The following is a 22,677-nucleotide window of genomic DNA, read 5'->3' as shown; positions in this document are numbered from 1 at the left end:
GTAACACGGATATAAGGAGAAATACTTTCGAATTCTCAGTTTTGAGCAAATCAGATTGACCCGGCGTCACCAATCATTATGACCTGGTGTCTGCAACAATCATAGCCCGGCGTCATCAACAATTATGACCCGGCGTCGGCAACAATTATGACTCGGTGCCATCAATATTTACAAACCGGCAATTTTGGTAATATTAAACCGGCAAGTTCTACATCTTTAAACCGGCTGAATATCAGATGAGTATTTCAAGACCAATATTTCTTAAGCCGGCGCTTTGAAAGCCGACTCAAGTGGATTATTCTTCACAATATTTCTCTACAAGAGACCAATGCAAGCAAATTGACTCTGAAGCTGGCTTATTGACCCGGACTTTTCAAAAGAAGTATCTGGATTTTTTGCATTGACAAAGTTGAAACATATCTGCTAATGAAGATTTACTATGAGATCATGGACATATACATATCAACAAGGAAATGACAAGGACTTAAAGATTATCAGGTGCTGGTTCAGGAAAATATTTAACCCGGAACACAACCTATGAAGTGTGTTCTTGTGTTTATTTTACAGGATCAGTTTAACACGGATAAATCCAAATTAAACTGGGGGCTAATGTCGGGGATATACCACGCGGTATGACCCGGCCGGAAGTATGACCCGGCCGGACTTGGCGGCTCACAGAGACCCGGCGAGTATTTGGTGACTTACTGATAACCCCAACGGCGGATCAGGCGGACGGCAAGGCCCAAGGCCCAGCAGGTTGGCTTATACTCTGGTGGGCCGGCTTAAGGAGAAAGGGATGACGAATATTTCCTTTACGAGGAAGCAAGACCCGGACTTGTATTCAACTTGTAAGAAAAGATAGACTAGTCCTAGTCCTACTAGGACTCCGCATGTAACCCGCCCCTCTAACTTATATAAGGAGGGGCAGGGCACCCCAAAGAGGGACAGGCAACAAGAAACAATCTCTAGGGCTAGACACAAAGAGCCGGCCAAGCCGGCGACTCTCTCATGATCATAATGAGACCTAACCACAAACAGCATGTAGGGCTATTACCGGATGATGTTTCCCGGGGCCCGAAGCTGTCTAAATCCTTGTCTTGTGTTGCGTCTCTCGATTCCGCCCAACCCCTCTCAAGCTACCGCATAGATGCGTTGGCCTCACGACTAAGTCCTTACACTAGGACATCTGACGTGACAATTCCACGACACCTACCATCCGAGAAACTCACCAAAACCAACTACATCCTGTGGAAGGCACAGGTCATGCCGGGCCTGCGAGGAGCGCAGGTCACCGGCCTCTTGGACGGATCAGATGCCGCGCCACCGAAGACGGTGCAGCGAGAGCAGACGGACAAAACCGTCACCACGGAGCCCAATCCGCTGTATGCATAGTGGATATCAAAGGATCAGCAGGTTCTGAGTCATCTTCTGAACTCTCTGTCAATGGAGTCCTCGCCCAAGTTGCGAGCAAGGAGACAACCTTTGATCTCTGGACTGCCATCACCACCTTGTTCTCCTCGCAATCCCAATCCCGCATCACCAATCTGCGGATTGCCATCACCAACATGAAGAAGGGTTCCATGTCCAGCAGCGCCTATATCTCCAGGATGAAGAACCTGGGGGACGAGCTCGCAGCGGCAGGACACCCCGTCTCGGATCCAGAGATGGTGGATTATGTCCTCGTCGGCCTCGACAGAGACTATGATCCTGTTGTGGCAGCTATTGGCGCAATCAAAAGCCAGATCACAGTTGATGACCTGTTCGCTCAGATCGCGGCGTTCGACCAGCGAGTCGAGATGCTTGGCGATGGCCCTAATGGGGGTTTCAAATCCTCTGCAAACTTGGCCTACAGGGGGCACGGGCGTGGCTACAGCAGGGGCCGCGGGCACAGCAACAGCAGGGGACGCGGCCGAGGCAGGCGTCCTTCCCCGACTCCATCTGGTGGCCACTGCGGCGGCAGAGGTGGCCGCGGTCGCCCATAGCAACAACGACAGCAGCAAGCACACGACTATCCAGAATGTCAAATCTGCTATAGGCATCATCCAGGAGGTGCTCGTGATTGTGGGCATAGGTATGATGAAGATGAACCCGAGGAGAAGAGTGCAAACATGGTCACCGACTCCTATGGCGTCGACACGAACTGGTATGCAGATACTGGTGCTTCACATCACATCACCGGCGAGCTGGACAAGTTGACGTTCAAGGAGAAGTACCATGGACATGATCAAGTGCACACCGCAAGCGGTTCTGGTATGAAAGTTGCTCACATTGGTCATTCAATCATTAAAACCCCTAAAAAACCTTGCATCTAAACAAAGTTCTTCATGTCCCTGAAGCCTCACAAAATCTTCTCTCTGTTCATCGATTTACTTTAGATAATCGTGTCCTTATTGAATTTTACCCTTATTTCTTTTTGGTAAAGGACTTGGACACGAGGAGAATCCTGCTTAGGGGCAAGTGCGTGGGAGGTCTCTACCCACTTATATCTTCGTCATCATCATCGAATAAACAATCGTTTGTCGCTATGAAGCCTTCATCATCCAAGTGGCATAGTAGATTAGGTCACCCTTCATCAGTCATTGTTAAATTTGTTCTTAGCAAGAATAAACTCCCCTTTTCTCATGAGATAAGTGAGTCGGTTTGTGATCCATGTCAACAGGCCAAAGCCATCAACTTCCATACCCTGTATCTACTAGCATATCTACTGCACCCTTGCAACTAGTTTTCTCAGATGTTTGGGGGCCAGCTCCTACTTCAGTCGGTAGATACTCATACTATGTAAGCTTTATTGATGATTATAGCAAGTTTACATGGATCTATCTTCTTAAGAAACGGTCTGAAGTGTTTCAAGTTTTCACAAACTTTAAAAATCTTGTTGAAAGAAAACTAGACACTAAGATCATTGCCATGCAAACCGACTGGGGAGGTGAATACAGGAGACTGAATTCCTTCTTTCAGCAACTTGGTATTTCTCATCATGTTGCATGTCCACATGCGCACCAGCAGAATGGTTCTGCAAAAAGAAAACATCGTCATGTTGTTGAAGTAGGCCTAGCTCTACTCGCAAATGCATCTATGCCACTAAAATTCTGAGATGAAGCATTCTTAACTGCCACATATCTCATCAACTTGCTCCCTAGCAAAGTCATCAAATTTGAGACCCCTATCACACGTCTTTTTGGCACTAGTCCAGATTACAAGTCTTTGCGTGTCTTTGGTTGTGCATGCTGGCCTAACCTACGGCCATATAACTCGCGCAAGCTTGCTTTCCGTTCCAAACGATGTGTTTTCTTGGGATATAGTCCTATTCACAAAGGAGTAAAATGCCTAGATGTCTCTACTGGCAGAGTTTATATATCCCGTGATGTCGTTTTCGATGAGTCCATTTTCCCTTTTGCATCTCTTCATCCTAACGCTGGAGCCATTCTTAAGAAAGAAATCTTTCTTCTTCCCCCAAACCTTCGGAATTTTGAGCAAGGGGGCGACGATTGTACTGACCAATATGACACTTCAACCAGTTCTAGTGGTGCATCTATTCCTATGCAGGGTCATGGAGAAAACGCAGGAGAAAACGGTGCTCAAAATAATCAAGATTTGGCACAAAATGGCCCCATATTGCATGTGTTGGAGGAAGAAGAGGCAGGCGCAGACTACGAGGTTGATCTGGAGCAACCTGCGACGCCGCAGCGCCAGGCGTCCTTGGATCGCGCGCTGCGATCAACTCTGGATCGTGCACCCGTCAGAGGCCAGTGCCAGCACGCCACGTCGCCAGGCAGTGGGCCGGCTCAGCGTCCCACGTGCGGGTGGCCCACCGCGACCGGTCTCCAGCCTGAGACGGTCGGCTCGGGATCGCACACGGTCGGCTCGGGATTGCGGCAGCCCATGCGTGCGGATCAGGCAACAGTGACGCCTACGGGATCTTCTACATCGCGCAGGGCTGCGGCACCAGAGTCCACCAGTACCAGCGCGAGCACACAGGAGGCTACAGAATCAGGGTCCGGATCAGCTATGCAAAGTGGATCCAGAGAATCTGGTGCATCATCTGGATCTTCTGTGGCACGGTCGCCTGTTCAGCCACAGCCGGTGCCAGCCTCGCGCGTCACAACTCGTCTTCAAAAAGGTATAAAACATAAATTAGAACAGATGGTACTATACGCTATGACATGTTATGTGTTGCAGGAGAGCCAACTAGATTGGAAGATGCAGGTGGAAAAATGCAATGGATGAAGAGTACTCTGCACTCATGAAAAATAAAACGTGGCACCTTGTACCTGAGCAGCGAGGTAAAAATGTTATTAACTGTAAGTGGGTATATAGAATCAAGAAAAAGGCAGATGGCTCGATTGACAGGTACAAGGCATGTCTAGTCGCAAAAGGTTTTAAATAGCGTTACGGTATGGATTATGAGGACACATTTAGTCCCGTTGTTAAAGCTGCAACTATTAGGCTTATGTTAGCTATTGCTGTTTCTAGGGGATGGAACTTGAGGCAGCTAGATGTACATAACGCGTTTTTGCATGGTGTTCTAGAAGAGGAGGTTTACATGCGACAACCACCTGGGTATGAAAACAAGAAAACACCCCACTATGTGTGTAAGCTTGATAAGGCTCTTTATGGCCTAAAACAGGCACCAAGAGCATGGTATTCAAGGCTAAGCTCTCAGCTAAGGTGTCTTGGATTTGTTGCATCTAAAGCTGACACATCACTCTTCATCTATAATAAGGCAAACACAGTCATATTTGTTTTGATATATGTTGATGATATTATAGTTGCCAGTTCTTCACCAAGTGCTACTAATGCTCTACTTCATGATTTAAGTTCAGAGTTTGCCTTGAAAGATCTTGGTGATCTACACTTCTTCCTGGGCATTGAGGTGAAGAAGATTCCAGATGGCATAGTAATGAATCAGTAAAAATATGCTACTAAGCTTCTGACTCGCATGAGGATGAAGGATTGTAAGCCTTCACCTACACCATTGTCCTCTTCAGAAAAACTGTCAGCCTTTGAAGGGGAGCCTCTAAAGGAAGAAGAGATCACAAGGTATAGGAGTGTTGTGGGTGCCTTACAGTACTTGACACTGACAAGACCAGATATATCATTTGCTGTTAACAAGGTTTGTCAGTATCTACATGCACCTACTACTGTACACTGGACAGTTGTTAAAAGAATTATACGATATATAAAATACACTGTAAGCCTAGGACTCCAGTTTAAACGTTCCAGCTCCACTCTTGTTAGTGCCTTTTCTGATGCTGACTGGGCAGGATGCTGTGATGACAGGAGGTCAACTGGAGGATTTGCAATATTCTTTTGTCCTAATCTTATTTCTTGGAGTGCCAGGAAACAGGCTACAGTGTCAAGGTCAAGTACGGAGGCTGAATATAAGTCACTAGCCAATGCAACTGCTGAGATCATTTGGGTGGGATCATTACTTAATGAGTTGGGTGTTAAGCAACACCGCATTTCATGCTTATGGTATGATAATTTGGGAGCCACCTATCTCTCTGCTAACCCAGTGTTTCATGGTAGAACTAAACACATTGAAATTGATTTTCATTTTGTGAGAGAAAGGGTTGCAGAGAAGAAATTGGACATCAGATTTATTCCCTCCAAAGATCAAGTAGCAGATGGCTTCACTAAGGCATTGTCTATCAAACCATTTGAGGAGTTCAAGAGGAATCTTAATATAGGATAGTTGAGATTAAGGGAGGGTGTTAGAAATAGAGATAGAATCATCTATTGTAATCTCAACAAACTCTATCTTCTCCCTCTCCCTCGTAGCTATCTCCTCCTCTCTGTAACAACCGAATCGTATATCGATCGGTATTGCCTTGTAAGCCACGACAGGAGTTGTTCCTGTCCCATATCAATATAAACCAACGCGGCTCCTCATCGAGGAATAGGAACGCCTCCATCTAACACTCACAACCATTGGGTCGGCCAAGACTTGTGCGTACTGCATGGATCCGCCGCTCTGGGTACGGGCCGATGATGTTATCCAGCGGCAGCATCAACACGGGGAGCGCGGCCGGAGCGTTGAGGTGAATGGAGCGGCAACGGGGGCGCCGACGGTTGTCGATTAGGTGGCACTAGCGCCGACCGCAAGGGTGGACATAGCGCGTGCTACACGCGTAGTCGAGCAGGCCAGTTGCATGCCAGTGATCCCCTGGAAGACGGCCAGCCGTCGACAAGAGCACGGCGAGCTCGCCGCGTGGGCGCGCGAGAGGAGGCGGTTCTCGGCGACGGATGTGTGAGGTCGGCCCGGCTGTGCTCGCCGTAGGTGCAGAGCTGCACACCAATATCAAGAAGGTCTTTTTACGGCTTGAAGCTTCGGCCAGAGTGTAGCGGACGACATCAACATGGGCATGGCGGTTGCGAACAGACTCCAGCCAATGGACGCGTAATTTCTTGATGTATTAGCGGAAGGAAGTTTCAACGACGTGCGTGTATTGCGGACCTAATAAATTGGTACTCCTGATTTCTTTTCGGCAGTAAAAAAGAAACGTGGGAAAGGGAAATTGATGGAGCCGTGCAATGCCAAACGAACGGCGCGGAGCACGGATGGGAGCAGGAGACGGGAGCAGGCAAGCCCCGTCCACGACGAACCTCGTGTTGCGAGCCGCGGCCCCACCTTTTTATATAGTGCAGGTGACAGGGGCCCGTCAACATAGTGAGTTGAGCGTCCCTGATCAGGGCACGGATCTGAGGGTCCGGTGGGCCGTTGGGCCCATACGGGGTAGATCATCCTAACAGTGTTCTTGCACACTCCACTGTCACGTTTAAGGGTTATGTCTGTTGAGCACGGCCCACACGGTGAAGATCATCCTAACAGTGTTCTTGCACACTCCACTGTCACGTTTAGGGAGTGTTTGGTGGGCCACCTGTGCACACTCCACTGTCACGTTTAGGAGTTATGTGTGTTGAGAGTGTTTGGTGGGCCGCCTGTGCGGACGTGGGGTTTCATGCCGTGTAAGTAATGCGTTTGGTGGGTCGCATGTTCGTTGTGGTATGTCTACTTCAGTTTTTGCCCGATTTTCATAATTAACAACACAATTCTCTTCTACTTAATTAATCAATGATGCGAAACGTTTCCCTCCGTTTAAAAGAGAAGAATATTGTGAGGGGTGACTGGTGAATAGACTGTTTTTCTCGGCACACTCTGTCTTCTTGTTCGTGTGTTCCACATGCAGTTCAGAATAGAAGTGCATTCAGTCGATTCTGATCGATGAAAGTATGACAAGCTGCTTAATAACATGTCCAATACGATAAATTCAACCGATAACCGAGCAGTAACAGCGGCATATATACAAGTCGCGGGGATCTTGAGACACATTGCTTGGCACTTCCCCTTAGCTCCTCTAGCAGGTTACACGCGAAGCGACCAAAAGTGAAGAAAAAAAAAAGGAGGCATAACAAATACAGTAGTAAATAGTAGTAGAAAGAAATTTAATGCCAAACAGCAAATGCAAGTACGGGCATCATTGCTAATCTCCCAAGAACAGTTGGCCCTGTTATTTCAACTTGACGATGAGAACGGGGCAGTTGGCGTTCCTGACGCAGTAGTCGCTGACACTCCCGAGGAGAGCCCTGCAAAACCAACGAGAATCCTCGGTCACACGAGCAGTCGAGCACTACTCTGACAGAAGCCTGAAGTGGAGTTACATAATAGAGTACAGAAGTAATTACCTCTTGAAAAATCCATAGCCATGGCTCCCCATCACCAGCACGTCGGCTCCGAGCTTGTCCACCATGTCGCAGATGACGCTCCGGGCGTCCCCGACCGCCACCTTCACATCCACCTTCACCTTCACCTCGCCGTTCTCTTTGCTGTGGAGCGCGCAGAGCTTCTGCGCCTTGTCCACCACCGCGTCCGCCACCGCCCGGCTGTACCCGTCGATCGCGGCGGTCGCCTCATTGACAAACAGATAGCCTAGCGGGGCTTACGGTGCAGGCCGGTTAGTTCCCGACGCCGGGATGAGCGTAGGATCGCTTCCTGAAGACAAAACGTACGTACCGGAGGCGTCGAGCACGGAGTAGGTGGGCGGCGTCGGCCGGACGTAGAGCAGGAGGATGGTGTCCGGTGGGGCAAGCTCGCCGTCGCCGCGCGTGGCGAAGTTGGTGAGGCACCATCGCAGCGCGTGGACGCTCTCGTCGCCCTCGTCCACGGCCACCAGTATCCTTCGGCCCTCGGCTGGATCCATCTCTTCTTCACCCTCGTGTATGCTTTGTGCGTCTGTTGAAGTGCAGTGTGCAGGCGCGAAGGTTTATATGTTGCACGGTGACCGTGAGGATGGCTCGCGGTTTGGGGGCTCCATTCCGCGGCTCTTTGGTGGAACCAGAGCTGCTGCCCGTGGTTTTTGGCAGGTCGCGTGGCGCCGGGGTTTGCAGCGTGGAAGGCTGACAGGCGGGCCTCGACTTTTTCTGGATAAGGATCAGGGATCTGGATTCTTCGTGTCTAGAGAGAGGCTGGACTTTTTAAAGGTAACTAGACGACCAGTTACGCCATTTCGCCAAATGGCGCAGAGACCCGTTTAAAATCATGTTCGTGTTGAAAACATTTGCATTTTTCAATAACCGTATATTTGAGTACATTTGATAAGAACTTATACCCCTATATATAAAGGAAATTACATGCAAATATTTTCTTAAAGTAATAATGCCACAAATTAGATCATCGGTAGGTCAAGATAGTTGAGTCTGCAATTAGGAACTCCGAGTAGCTGTAAACTTGCATTAAAAAAGAGTAAACACAAGTGACACAATAAAATATACTTAATACATGAACTCGTGAACATTTGTACAGGAGAAGTTAATAGAAATAGCGGTCAATTACATCATATAATTTGGTTCTATACTCTTGTGTATATATCCTGAATGCTGCCCCTTTGTGATCAACTCTTTGTCCTTCGAGTCGAATGGCACAGCTACTGCCCCTTGTGGAAAAAGAAAGAACTCTATAATACCCATAAATGTAAACTTATAATTGCAAAAAAAACGCCACAAGCACCATATATAAGGATATATTACAAAATACAATGCAGTTCATAGGCTCATTCTTCAATTGACATTCTGGACATCAAATCAAAATTATGAGATGTGAATTGCAGAACTTCTAAACCAGGTGCTAGCCTCAGAACATCCTTCAGTATGTACCTACCACAAATTATAGTCAGATTAATAAAATACATATTCCTTTTAGAAACGAAAATACACAACCATCTAAAATAGAGAAACTTGGCGGCACGCGGCATAAAAAAGATATTGCTCATGCTCGCTTGAGACAAGGAATATAGCTAAAGAATTTTCCAAAACTTGAGAACGAACTACAAAAAACAGCCAAGAAAAACTAATATTCTACATATGCTGGACACATGGATGTTACTACAAAAAGGGAAGGCATCAACAAGCATAAGTATCTCATTTTTAGCTACCAATATTAGCAAATACTCAGTTATGGGAAACTATTTAATGGTAGAAACTCTGAAAGACACAAATAGTCATTCGTTTCACATCATCATCTTGCTGGTGAACAAACAAACACTATTGTTTCATGTGTAGTTCAAGGCTGTATTTCAGAAAGTCTAACTGTGTCGGAAAGAAAACTTGAAACCAACTCTGTAAAAAAAAGCGTGCCTAAGACTGTCAAAAATTTGAACCTAGTCCAAGCACTTCCTAAAATACCTTGTTATATTCTCTATGAGTGCACTCAGTAATCTATCAGTTGGTGTCATAAAGAGCATCGGCGAGACACTTTTTACTGTGCGGCAGCTAGTGTTATGTAAAAAGGGGTGGAATCATCAGGTGAAGATTTTGCATCCCTGAGTATAACTAATAAGGATATTGCACTACCTCCTGGTTCTCCTACCAGCAAACAATCATATCAACCACATAGTAACAATCATATCAACATATGAACCCCATAGTTGCTGGAAAACAATGGTTTCTAGGTGGGATTCTAGCACCAACCCTTAGAATGTCGCAATGTTACTCATGCTGATACACCAACTCTATTCAACAGTGTACCAAAAATGTCTTGCTTCAGACAGAGATAATGAATTAACAATTCCATCCTGTGTTTTTCAAACCCAGCAATTCTTAATGTTGCATGACCTTGTGGAGTCAGGTAGATATCACAAAATTCTATGAAAGACTACCAGCCAAAATGGCAAAAGAAAAGAAAGTTCAGCAGGGCAGCGAGAGAAATTCATTATTACTTGGAAGCGACACATGTTCATTAACTGGGGGAGGCATGGTGTCATCTGTTTTCAATGGCCTGAAATCAATCCAACAAGCTTCATCTACCAAGGAGATAGGCCTTTTAACACTCTGCATCATCATCCTCAGCGAACAATACTTCAGCTTTGCACATGATTTAAGGACAATCTAATGGGAGCAATCATAGCAAAGTAAATCAACAGTGAATTGCTGTTTTTGCTTTTTTGGAGACATCTCTTACGACTAAAATACCTATCCAGAACAATCAACATAAGGCATTGTGAGCAAATAAACATTGTTGTTTCATTATCTCCCAACAAGCTAGATCAAAAGCATTAACCAACTTAGTGTGTGCCTAGCCTTACAGAATATCATAGCACAGACATTCATTGAAGAAGATAAATGATTACAAACTCTAAGCCAGTCACACTACCACGAAAACACGATAAACCTTGGAAAAAATACCAGCTCGAAGGTATGGAGGCAAAAGCATCAAAGGTATATGGGGAAGAACTCACCGGAGCAAAACCAATGGAACAATTAGTAACCCCGCTTACATGCAGCACCAGCGAAACCAATGATAAATTTAGACCGGTGCTTCAGCAAGAAATTACTTCACCACAATGGCAACCAACCACAACTCCTTTAAAGATGACTATAATGAATTTAACACATTAGTAGTTTAGTTTCCACAAGTGAAACAATGAAGAAACTTATTGTATAAGTTTACTTAATTTGGTCACAGTAAGCTAAGTATTTATGTGCACAAAATAGGGAGGCACACTTTCTTCAGGCCTGATTACTGAATGGCAGGTACTAACTTAACTAAAACCAAGCATGTATGTGCTCTGACTATTCACAATTGCCAGTAAACAAAGTAACTGACTATATTTACCAAAATGTACAATGCCCAAGCTCAGCGAGGGAGACAAACACAAGGAATAGAGGACGCACACCTGAAACCTGCTGAAGTTTGGGTCGGTCTCCCTCTCAAGGGCCAATCCAGAAACAAAATCAGCAAGCTATGTGCCTCCATGGCAAGTTCTCCATCTATATTTGAGAAGCACCTACAAAGATGGAATAGACATCAGCCATAAATCACAAGTTCTAGGCAAAGAAAGAGAATTCCTATAAAGCAAGTATCAAAACATTGCTCCCTTCAAGATGCTGCAAACAAAAAACTATAGTTTTGAATATGACAACAGATCATCACTTCAGTTAAACATAACAATGAGAAAAAAACACCATTTGCCTTTCATATACACCATTGTTATCATTTCCCTTAACAAACTCCCAATACCTTTAAGGATAAAAGGAGGCATCATATACACACATGATGGTCTATTAGATAGTACATTTGAAGTCTGGTAACATTGAAGTAAACTGGAAGCAGATCTCAACAAAAGGAAATCAAAGAAAGTGATTAGAGAATCATCAAGCAGAACCTCTGAATATAGGCAAGAGGAAAATAAATTTCACTTTGAGTAAGGCATTACAACAAAGAAGTACTGGGCAACGGGCACACAACAGCCACCTTCACCCAAGCTTAATCTATCTCAGCAAAAGAAATTACATCCTAGGGAAAAGAACAAAATCAATAACTGAGACAGGGATGTATCTGTGTAATAATCCCTGGGCGTTGTGCGGGCACATCATGCAATCGCAAGGAAGATCCACCATCAAGCCAGAATAGGAGACAGAAGAATGAGCTCACAGGGGACAATACCGTGCTCCTTTGGAAAGCGCGGACCCGGACCTCGAGGACCAGGAGCGGTGGTCGTCTTCCTCTACCTCGACTGGCGTCCCCTGATCTGACAGCAGTACTGCCAGGCAGTCGAGCGCCGACCGCTTGTGCCTAGTGGGCCACACTCACGTGTGGACGAATGCTTCGTGGCTTGTTGGTTAAATGAATTGGTACGGCAGTACACCTCACATGTTCCTGGTTTGTTAGAATACATCCTCCCCGTTCATAAAAAAACATTATGCCTCGATCGGAGAATAATCAACAAAAGTACACATCAAACATGTGAAAGGTTCCCAGGAATAAGGAAGCTTCAACAATCATGACATCTGCTCAACCAAGAAAGTCTCCTTATCTAAAATAAGATTTAGAATGAAGACATAACACAAGATAGATCAGACTCCCTTTTAGACAACACGAGCATAAAAGGACAGACTGTAAATACGACCATATAAGAAATGAAATAGTGGAGGTGGTATTATAAAATTGAAAAGGGAGGATGTATTTCCAAAGAAGGAAAAAAATCCTGATTCACTACCTGACCTAGGAAACATTGAACGCCAAAGATATAAATTATATTGAAAAATATTTAGAAAAGAAGCAGAATATGGGTCATACTGATTAGTAAGATTGTAAAATGTTGTTGTTGCAAAATAAGTGTCACACATCCTATATACCTAAGAAGTTCACCCCCACTATCTGATTTATCTTAACATGCAAGCTGTCCACGTCAGCATGATGCAACGTCACAAATCAGTTTCCAAACAGCAACCAGTCGGTCTTTTTTTCATGCGAGATGCATTATTCTTCTGGCATACGAGAAGGCCCGCCTGCCAATGGCGTATGTCTTCCAGCCCTTCACGATTCCCATCTTCTTCCCTTCTCCCCGCAATCAATTTCCCCACAAGGAACGCACATAAAACGGATGGGGGATGCGAGCGATCTTCTGCCTTCACCACCCAAAGGACTTTATTTTTCCCTTCGCCCCCATCTTCTTCATCCATCAGCACCACCATAGCTGGGTGTCCGCGCTCCTTCGCCTCCATCCTTGGCGCCCGACTCCTTCCGCTACCACATGTGCTGGAAGGGACAAATTGGAGCCGTCACAGCTCCGCCATGGATAATCTATATCCCTCAACGGGTACATTAGTTCTAATGAATAGCACTACTTTTAGCATAGGCTGCAGCTTCGGAGATGCTCATTGTCACAAATACTAATTGCATCTATATAGAAGCATTGAGATCTCAAAGACTAATTAGTTCGGACCTCAAAGTCAAAAAAGCATAACACTTATAAAATTGTAATCCCTAGAAATAAAATAATCACCTCTAGTATTTAGTAACACATATAAGAGATAAAGTTCAGTCGGTTTTGTCATTTTAACGGAACAATTGGTGAGCATCCCTGAGCTATCATATAACTGAAAAAGAAGCAATGGAGCTACAGAAACCGACACATCTGAGAAGAAGTAGCAGTCCATCGTATGGCAGAAGGGAAATACCATCATATGTAATCGCAGATCTGAAAGATGCAAAGTAGCCGAAAAAATGGATGTACAGAAGCTGAACCTGCTCCTGGGATGATGACTCACAGTCACAGCAACCTGAACCTGGTGGGTGTGTGTGCTTTTATCAACCTGCAAAGAAATTATACCACAAAAATTATCCCTTGTGACTAAAAGAAGGATGATGTAGCTAGCCACAGCATCCCTTCAGATTGTCTATCTCTCTCAAATTCCTCTCTCTTTTCTCCAAAATTAGATGCGATCGAAAATGCAAAGAAACAAAACAAAGCTCTTCATGTTGCCTATTTCTCTCAAATCCCTCTCTTTTCCCCAAAATTAGACTCGGTCGAGAAGTGAAGAAAATAACTTTTGTGCAGTATTTATATATATACCCAGGGGAGAAAAATTATGGAAGCAAATTAGAGGAACTTACATGATTTTTTCTTCTGCATCTTTCATGGTTGACGCACCATGGACATCCGATTCGCCAGCACTGCCGCCTGTTGTGGCTGCTGCTCGCGTTTGCCAGCACTGCGCCTGCTGCGGCTGCCTCTTCCCTCATCCCCGTCGGCTCGACGACCCAAATATGGGACGAGGTAAGGAGAGGTGGCGTCTCTATCATCCCGTGCCAGCGTCGGCGCTTGTGTCCGCCTCTATCTCTCCTGCTCCAGATCGGAATCTGGGAGGAAAAGAGGAGAGGTGGTGGCCCAGATGCGTTGCGTCTGAATCCATGGGCTGAGGAGATGCGACGGCCAGCAAGAGAGCGCGTTGGAGAAGGTGGAGATGAGCGGCGCGGGAGGCCTTGGCGGCGGCGAGCGAGAGGGCGGCGAGGAGGGGGCGAGAGTAAGGGGTGTTTGTTTCCAAGGACTTTTTTGTGCAGGGACTAAAAAAGTCCCTCTTAAATACTTTTTTACCAAACGGGAGGGACTTTTTAGGACTAAATTAGGCATTTGAGACTAAATGAAGAAGACTCTCAAGGAGAGTCTTTTTGGAACTTTTTGAGACTTTTCCAACAATGCCCCTCCATGCACTCATTGGCCCGCCACCCCATGGTGTTGTTTGATTGTTATTTTTCTATATACTAGGGGCAACATGGTCATTTAATAACCTCTAGGAAGGGACTAGGGACTTTTTAGTCTTTGGAAACAAACAGGGAGGGACTTTTTAGGGACTAGGGACTTTTTAGTTGGGACTAAAAAAATCCTAGGACTAGAGAACCAAACACCGCCTAAAGAGAATCGGCGGCGTGGGAAGGAGAGGAGGAAGAGAACGAGGACAGGATGGAAGCTGTGTTGCTTTTCCTTTTACCGTTGGTCGCTGTATACTTCCCTTACGCAGAACTGGAGGAAAATCACTCTATTCCTTTGACCCCACACGTAATCAGCCCCACTCATCAGCGACTCCTGAAGCAACTATTGACGTGAAAATAAACCAACGGTTGACCTGGTGCCAGCAGCCAAAATAGAGAAACAGTAAAAAGATCGTTCGGTCCCTGAGGCTTACCTCGTGCGGTTGCGGTAGAACGGCGGGTAGGCTAGGAGCGTTTATATGTTGAATCGGCGGCACATCGCCCGCTGTCGACACGCCCTCAGTTGCGGCAGGCCGCCAGTGTCGACACTCCGTGTACCTGGTTTTCGGACGACATGGGACACGTCGCGTGGATGTGTGTGTGTGTTCTAGGACTCGGTCGGAACGGGCTATGTTGCGCCAGAGCTATATCTCGCAAGAGCAACTAATCGAGGAGATTGCCTAGAAAAAACTAATCGAGGAGCGCTTCTACGGAAGCCTACCCAGGGTGATTTGAGGTGGCGCCATACTCTCAACCGCCGTCACGTGTCGCGCTCTAAACGCTCTCTTCAGATTTTATTTTTTATTTATTTTTCGCACGTGTTTTCGGATTTTAAAATATATTTTTCTTTTCGGTTTTTCATCGGTCTTTCTTTGCTTTTCGATAAAAAAATTCAAAAAAAAAAATGTGACAGGCACGGCTTTTCAATTATCCATCGTTTTTATTACTTCTGTAAGAGGCCGCACCTCTCGAAAACCAAAAAGTAAGTTTTTTTCCGGAAGAGGTACGGCCGTGCCTCTCGTAAAGGAAAAAAATGCTCTCGCTGTGGCTTTTTCATCCATTATTTTCATGAAAAAAGCTCGTCGAAGCCTATCAAATGGGTTCTAGTTTTAAAAACCTCGATGCGAGGAATCCAATTGTGAAAATAGTTCAAGATTTGGACACACGGTTTAAGAGATAAAATATTTTGAATAAACAGATCTACGAAAAAAAGGAAAACTCACAGGTTGCGACGCCACTTGTCGCAACCTCGGGAGGTGGAAGTGATCTTTGCAAGGAGTACTTCTCAATTAGTGATTTTGATATCTCTCTTATAGCAAGAAGAACGCACGGCTCGTCTGAAGGTTCTTCCCTTCGTCGTTATTTGACCAGCCCGTTTTGTTAGGTTTTTATTCCGTTCAACGTTCGCTCAGGGCTTCGTTCATTCGTGTTTCGACCGTTAGGTGTAGACTTTGGGGGGTTTCTTTTTGGTTTTTCTTCCGGATTTTTATTGTTTCTTCACGGGGGATTTTGGGGTTTTTCCACCGTTTTCTATCTGTTTTTTTGTTTTTTCTTTCTCTCATTTTTCTTTGGTTTTTCTTTAGTTCATTTCTTCGTTTATATTTTTTATTTTAATTTCTATTATATTTTGTTTTATTATTATTTTCCTTTTTTTAGTTTTTAGTAGTTTACTTTGGTGTTTTTTCGTTTCTTCTTTTTTTTCTTTGTTTCCTCGTGGGTTTTCATGGTTTTGTTCCTGTTTTTTGTTTTCTTCATTTCTGAGGTGTTTCTTTCTTCCATTTACACAGTTTTCACCGCTTTTCTTTGTTTTCTTCAACATGTGTCTATATTGTTCATACATATTGGGACATTTTACGTATAAATCAGGAAATTTTCTAAACAAGTTTCACCTTTTTTTAATACGTGATTAATAGTTCAAAAATATGTTTCTGACTATTTTTTTAATACACATTGCAATATTTTTGCATATAACAACACATTTTTAATACATGTTTAACATTTTTAAATATATGATATAATACTTTTCATACACTATCAACATTTTTTGAAATTTGTGTTTGTATGTTCAAATTTTTTAACACATGTTCTTATACAGTAGGAACATTTTTATCCACATTGTACATTTTTTATATATATAACGCTTTATACATGGTAATTATTTTTGAAATATATGATTACATTTTTTCGATAGGTAATCAACATTTTTTTAAAAATATATGTTTTCATGTTCAAATTTTAATGCACATTTTACATTTTTGGTATACATTAGGAACTTTTTTTATACCCGTTCAATATTTTTTCAATAGATGATTAACATCTTTTTTAAATGCTTGATTAATATATTTTTTAAATGCATGATTAGCTTTTATCACACACATTGTATTTTTTTATACATTTTTCATATACATGACAAACATTGTTTCTATACACAATTAACATTATACAAATGCTAGATTAACATGTTTCAAATGTCTTATGTAGAGTGTTTTTTGTAATATATATTTAGAATATTTAAAAGAATAAATAGAAGTAAAAATATTAAATAAAAATGTCAAAAAAATGAGGTAGTGGCGTCCCGCGAGCTAGTCTCGCGCTCCCTCAGGCGGGATAGCCCTACATCTCGCGTCAAGCGAGACATGGGCGCGCCTGCTATGTTGTTTGCGGGAGATAAGAGTGTCTACAACCGAACTTCTCAAACCCCATCATACAACTGGGCGGATGGTCCGGTCACAAAAAGTTGACCCAGTCGGGCTCCTCAAACCGGCCCTATACATTCGGGCTGACCGGCAGCCCTCATATCCAGCCCAAATCAGGGGCGTGTATGAGGAGTCTCGGGCGCACAAGGGCGCGTCCGCCACATCAGATTCAATGGGTAGGACCCACCCCGAATTGCACCAGATTGACCAAGTGCACCGAATCCATCGCCCTCCTCCCACATCCAACATCCATTTCCCATGCCCTAGCAGTCGCCGTCCTCCACCCTTGCTTACCCATCCGCAGCGCCACCCCCACCCGCCACCGTAAATGTCTTCGTTAGGTACCCCCGTCCCCATCGTTGCGACGGATGTTGCTTCAGTGTCTTCCGTGGGGCTCCTGTCCATGGCTCCGAGCTACAAGCCAGAGAACGTCACTCGGAGGAAGTGGCGAAGGAAGCAGCGCGAGAGGGAAGCGACGGTGCAGGGAGTTCCAGTCAAGGATGTTGTGGACCTCGAGGATGATTGTCCCCTTTGTGTTTCTGTCCATCATGCCGCCGACAATGAAGTCGCCGTCCATCCCGCCGGCAATCGACATCAATCTTACGACCGATTAGGGAATTCCAGATGGACTTATGGAAACCCGGGGGGCGGACGGCGATGTGTGCGACATGCCACACCTCCAACGGGCACAGACAAGCATGGGTAGCATCGGCATCCGGGCTTCCCACGTCATGTTTGATGGATTGTGCTCGCATGAGTGAGTACAAAATTTTCTCCATTTTGTACCTTTTTGTTAGTTATATTTGGTATGTCATTGCATTAATTAGTTGAATATGCCATAAAATGAATTAGTTGCGGAATCATGATCATTTTAGGAGATTACATGCCCGAGATGATCAATGATGGTCATGAACTTATGGCTGATATGGAATATGACTTGTGGAATCCAAATTGTCGTACATTTGAAGTTGGGGGAACATCACGTAGTAAGAAGGAAAAATGGCAGAAACACATAGGGCAAGAGGTCTGGCATTCACATGATTTGAGGATGTTTTGTTGGTCAAAGCTTGGTTTGCCACAATCATGGACCATATATGTGGCACGGAGCAAAAGGACAACGGGTAGGGAGAAGATCCACCAGCACTAACACAAGGAATATGTGGCGCTGCATCCTATCATTACCATATGTAGTGATGTCTCCCTCCAACATAGATGGTCCATCATCCAAGAAAATGTGTACAAGTTTGTCAACCACTACTCTTCCGTGCTTGGCCGGAATCAAAGTGGGATTGGAGTCCAAACTCACGTAAGTTGAATTGTAAACTTTGTCATAATTTGAATTGCTAGCTTTTAATGTCGGATTCTCATGATTACTTTTTTTGAATGTTTGATAGACGGTGTTGGCTGCCGCTTAGATTCAACAAGTCGAGAAGAGACCAATCAGATTTAGCTATTGCTGGATTAAATTGAAGGGCCAACCAAAGTGGAACCAAGTTGTGGATGACCTTAAGAATGACACCAAGTGGTTGAACACAAATGGTGGCACAAGCTCCCACCAATCGATTATTGGATTGTTGGAAATATGCTCTAGAGGCAATAATAAAGTGTTTTTTATTATATTCCCTCAATCATGATAAATGTTTACTATTCATGCTAGAATTGTATTGATTGGAAACTTAAATACATGTGTGAATACATAAGCAAATACCAAGTCCCTAGTAGGAGATCAACCAAAGCAGCCCAGATCTCCTCTCCTCGTGTCGTCCCCGCGGGCGGCCGACGGGAGCCCATATCTGCCACCCCTCGCCCCTCCTCCCTCCTCCGCCCCTCCTCGCCGCCGTCGGCGCAGGACGCCGGGCAAAGCCCGCTCAGCCTAGGCAGCGGCGGGGCCTTCTTCTCCTCCTGCCCGAGGATGGCGGCGCGGGACGTTTTCTTCTAGTGGCGGCGAGGCAAGGCCGTGGGGCGCGGCGGCACGATGGCACGGGCTGGCGGCGGTGGCTGTTTGGTGTACGTGGCGTTGTCCTCTCCTGGGCCGGCGGCGGGGTCTGGTGTAAGGCTCTCCGGTGGCGCGGCTGGGGCTTGCGGGCTGCCCTGCTACTCGCGCGGTGCGGCTACTGGCTGGTCAGGTGGCGGAGGCCTGGAGTGTACTTCCAGTCCCCGGTGGAGATGGCGACGATAAGTACACAAGACTTGATGGAGGTTCTTCGAACCGATCTGAGTGAAAACCTAGTGCTCGGCTAGATGCCAAGGCCGGCGGCACTCTTCTGTGTCGTTCTCTTCTTGAAGACTTTGTCGTGAAGAAGTTCCAGACCTCTACTTGTTACCTCCGGGGGATACCCTAGATCGGACGACGGCGGCGCTCTTGCATCATTTCCCCCTTGGGGGCGTCAGTCTTGGAGGTGTGCATGGGCTCGAGGGACCAGCGGATAGCATCTCTGGTGGAGCGGTGTTTCATCTTACGCATTGACGACTGGGGAGGCGGCGTGGTGCAGTGGAGTCTCGGCGTTCGATGTGTGTAGACGGAATCGCACAGGAGGCTGGCGCTGCCTGGTGTCGTGGTGGCGTCGATAGCAGACCTGGCAAGGTCGTGGAATCAATACCTGCTCTGAAGATGGATCAATGGAAGACGACGGTGACCTCTGAGAGTGCGCCGGACTGGTGTGCTCCAGACCAGGTATATGGCTTGGCTGGGGCCTCCGGTTTAAGATGTTAGGCTTAGGTGCGAGGTCTGTTTGGTATTAGGCTCGGACTGTCGGCACCCCTTCATCAAGTGGATAGAAGTAGTGACAAATGTTGCCAAGATGGTGACTTCAGACTTACTGATGTACTACTTTGTAAGGTCTTTGTGAATAATTAATAAAGTGGTTGCATGCATCGTCCAGATGCAGAGGCCGGGGGGTCTTCCTCCTTTAAAAAAACAAGTCCCTAGTATGCCTCTACTAGACTAGCTCGATGATCAAAAGATGATAAGGTTTCCTGACCATAGACATGAATTGTCATTTGATAACGGGATCACATCATTAGGAGAATGATGTGATGGACAAGACCCATCCGTTAGCTTAGCATATGATCATTCAGTTTATTGCTACTACTTTCTTAAATGTCAAATACATATTCCTTCGACCATGAGATCATGCAACTCCCGGATACCGGAGGAATACCTTGTGTGCTATCAATGTCACAACGTAACTGGGTGATCATAAAGATGCTCTATAGGTATCTCCGAAGGTGTATGTTGAGTTGGCGTGAATCGAGATTGGGATTTGTCACTCCGTATGACGGAGAGGTATTTCTGGGCCCTCTCGGTAATACAGTATCACAAGAAGCTTGCAAGCAAAGTGACTAAGGAGTTTAGTTACAAGATGATGTATTACGGAACGACTAAAGAGACTTACCGGTAACGAGATTGAACTAGGTATGAAGATACCGACGATCGAATCTCGGGCAAGTAACATACCGACGGACAAAGGGAACTACGTGTTTTTCATAAAGGTTTGACCGATAAAGATCTTCGTAGAATATGTAGGAACCAATATGGGCATCCATGTCCCGCTATTAGTTATTGACCGGGGAAGCATCTCGGTCATGTCTACGTCATTCTCGAACCCATAGGGTCCGCGCGCTTAACATTCATTGATGATATAGTATTGTATGATTTATTTATGTTGGTGACCGAATGTTGTTCGGAGTCTCGGATGAGATCACGGACATGGCGAGGAGCTCCAGAATGGCCAGGAGGTAAAGATTGATATATAGGATGATATGGTTGGGCCAAGTGGTAAGGCCCACAGGGTTTTAGGTCGGTGCAAAAGGAAGTTTTGCGGTGGTCAGGGACCAAACGCCGAGGCTCATGGCGTCTGGGCCAGACGCCGAGGACCATGGCATCTGGTACTGGAAACCGAGAAGGACTCTTCCTTGCGTTCCAAACCGACTTTGAGGAGGCTCTTTCTCCAGGAAACGACCCCAGGGCTCAACATATAAATAGAGGAGCAGGGCTAGCCCCTGGGACACCATGATTCACCAAGCCGTGTGCCGGCGCCCCCTCTCCCTCTAGTTCGTCCTCCGTCCTAAATCTGTTGTGCTTGGCGAAGCCCTGTGGAAATAGTTTCACCACCACCGTCACCATGCCGTCGTGCTGCCGAAGCTCATCTACTACTTCGCCTCTCTTGCTAGATTGAGAAGGCGAGAACGTCATTGAGCTGAAGGTGTGCTGAACGCGGAGGTGTCGTATGTTCGGTACTTGATCGGGACAGATCGTGAAGGTGTATGACTACATCAACTGTGAAGGTGTACTTGAGCCGGTCGGAATGGATAGCCCAGCCCCTTCCCTCACCCCGCCTGCCACCGGCGCCGGCTTTTCGCCGCCGGAAACCACCCCATGCGTCGCCGACACCGCCAAAGAAGAGTTTGGGTATTAAGAAGACCCACCCACGCGTCCAAGCTCCTCCAACCGCTCCAATGGTGTTCGGGGTAGCCACCGCTTCTCCGGCAACGGCACGCCACTGAGGGAGTCCTGGATTAGGGGGTCCTCGGGCGTCCGGGCTATGTGACGTGGGCCGGACTAATGGCCCGTGAAGATACAAGGCGGAGGATTTTCTCCGTGTCCGGATGAGACTCTCCTTTGCGTGGATGGCAAGCTTGGCGTTCGGATGTGAAGATTCCTTTCTCTGTAAACCAACTCTGTACAACCCTAGGTCCCTCTGGTGTCTATATAAACCAGAGGGTTTAGTCCGTAGAGGCAATCATAATCATACAGGCTAGACATCTAGGGTTTAGCCATTATGATCTCGAGGTAGATCAACTCTTGTAAACCCCATATTCATCCAAGATAATCAAGCAGAAAGTAGGGTATTACCTCCATCAAGAGGGCCCGAACCTGGGGAAACATCGTGTCCCTGTCTCCGTTACCTTCGATCCTCAGACGCACAGTTCAGGACCCCCTACCCGAGATCCGCCGGTTTTGACACCGACATTGGTGCTTCCATTGAGAGTTTCGTTGTGTCGTCGTCAGAAGGTTCGATGGCTCCATCAGTCATCTACAACAATGCTGCTGTAACGGCCCGAGACCGACGCTCCAGATGCCTTCATTGTTTTGCGAGTCAGTTGTGTTTTTATTTGTTTGTTGCATCTCATCATGGCATCATCCGCATTGCATCGGCACTCGTTGCCGTCATTGTTTTTAAAAACTGCATCCACTCGTAGTTGCCGCTTCTTCCGTTTCTCGGTTGACCTTCTCTCTGATCAACCGGACCGCTCTCTTCTCTCTCTTTTCTGAGCTCATCAAACCCCTTGCCTTCGTTGATCGTTCCGAGACCAACCGGGTTTTTCAAGTCCCTCTCGTCTGGCCGCTTAATCTTTCTCCACAGTGCATAGACCCCTCGCGTGCGCGTCCGAAGTTGTCCCGAACCCGAACCGGACTACCGTTACCGTTGGATTCGGGTCATCCCCAAA

The 22,677-nt window shown here is 46.0% G+C and overlaps 2 protein-coding genes across 14 annotated transcripts; both read right to left on the bottom strand.

The window, feature by feature from the left end:
* Positions 1 to 7,245: 7,245 nt before the first annotated feature.
* Positions 7,246 to 8,253, bottom strand: LOC123097691 (universal stress protein PHOS32). 2 transcript variants are annotated; one of them, XM_044519503.1, is made up of 3 exons: positions 8,015 to 8,253; positions 7,687 to 7,939; positions 7,246 to 7,587 (listed from the first exon to the last, which is right to left on the bottom strand). In XM_044519503.1, exons 1-3 carry the CDS (start codon positions 8,199 to 8,201, stop codon positions 7,512 to 7,514), a joined length of 516 nt encoding a protein of 171 aa, XP_044375438.1. In that variant the 5' UTR covers positions 8,202 to 8,253; the 3' UTR covers positions 7,246 to 7,511. The 2 variants fall into 2 exon arrangements, with proteins under 2 accessions (XP_044375438.1, XP_044375439.1); XM_044519504.1 differs by having other exon boundaries at positions 7,687 to 7,930; positions 8,015 to 8,249.
* Positions 8,254 to 8,754: 501 nt separating this feature from the next.
* On the bottom strand, positions 8,755 to 14,330 carry LOC123097689 (uncharacterized). 12 transcript variants are annotated; one of them, XR_006447409.1, is made up of 5 exons: positions 13,895 to 14,330; positions 13,526 to 13,593; positions 11,930 to 13,036; positions 11,172 to 11,282; positions 8,755 to 10,870 (listed from the first exon to the last, which is right to left on the bottom strand). XR_006447409.1 is itself a non-coding variant. In XM_044519502.1 (4 exons), exons 1-4 carry the CDS (start codon positions 14,081 to 14,083, stop codon positions 10,861 to 10,863), a joined length of 378 nt encoding a protein of 125 aa, XP_044375437.1. In that variant the 5' UTR covers positions 14,084 to 14,330; the 3' UTR covers positions 8,755 to 10,860. The 12 variants fall into 12 exon arrangements, 3 of the variants coding, with proteins under 3 accessions (XP_044375437.1, XP_044375436.1, XP_044375435.1); XR_006447412.1 differs by having other exon boundaries at positions 8,755 to 9,153; XR_006447407.1 differs by having other exon boundaries at positions 8,755 to 9,153; positions 10,215 to 11,282; positions 11,942 to 13,036.
* Between the last annotated feature and the right edge of the window lie 8,347 nt (positions 14,331 to 22,677).

The sequence above is a fragment of the Triticum aestivum genome, chromosome 4D (assembly GCF_018294505.1).
Source record: "Triticum aestivum cultivar Chinese Spring chromosome 4D, IWGSC CS RefSeq v2.1, whole genome shotgun sequence".
Lineage (NCBI taxonomy): Eukaryota > Viridiplantae > Streptophyta > Magnoliopsida > Poales > Poaceae > Triticum > Triticum aestivum.
This window is presented reverse-complemented; position numbering and strand designations above follow the sequence as displayed.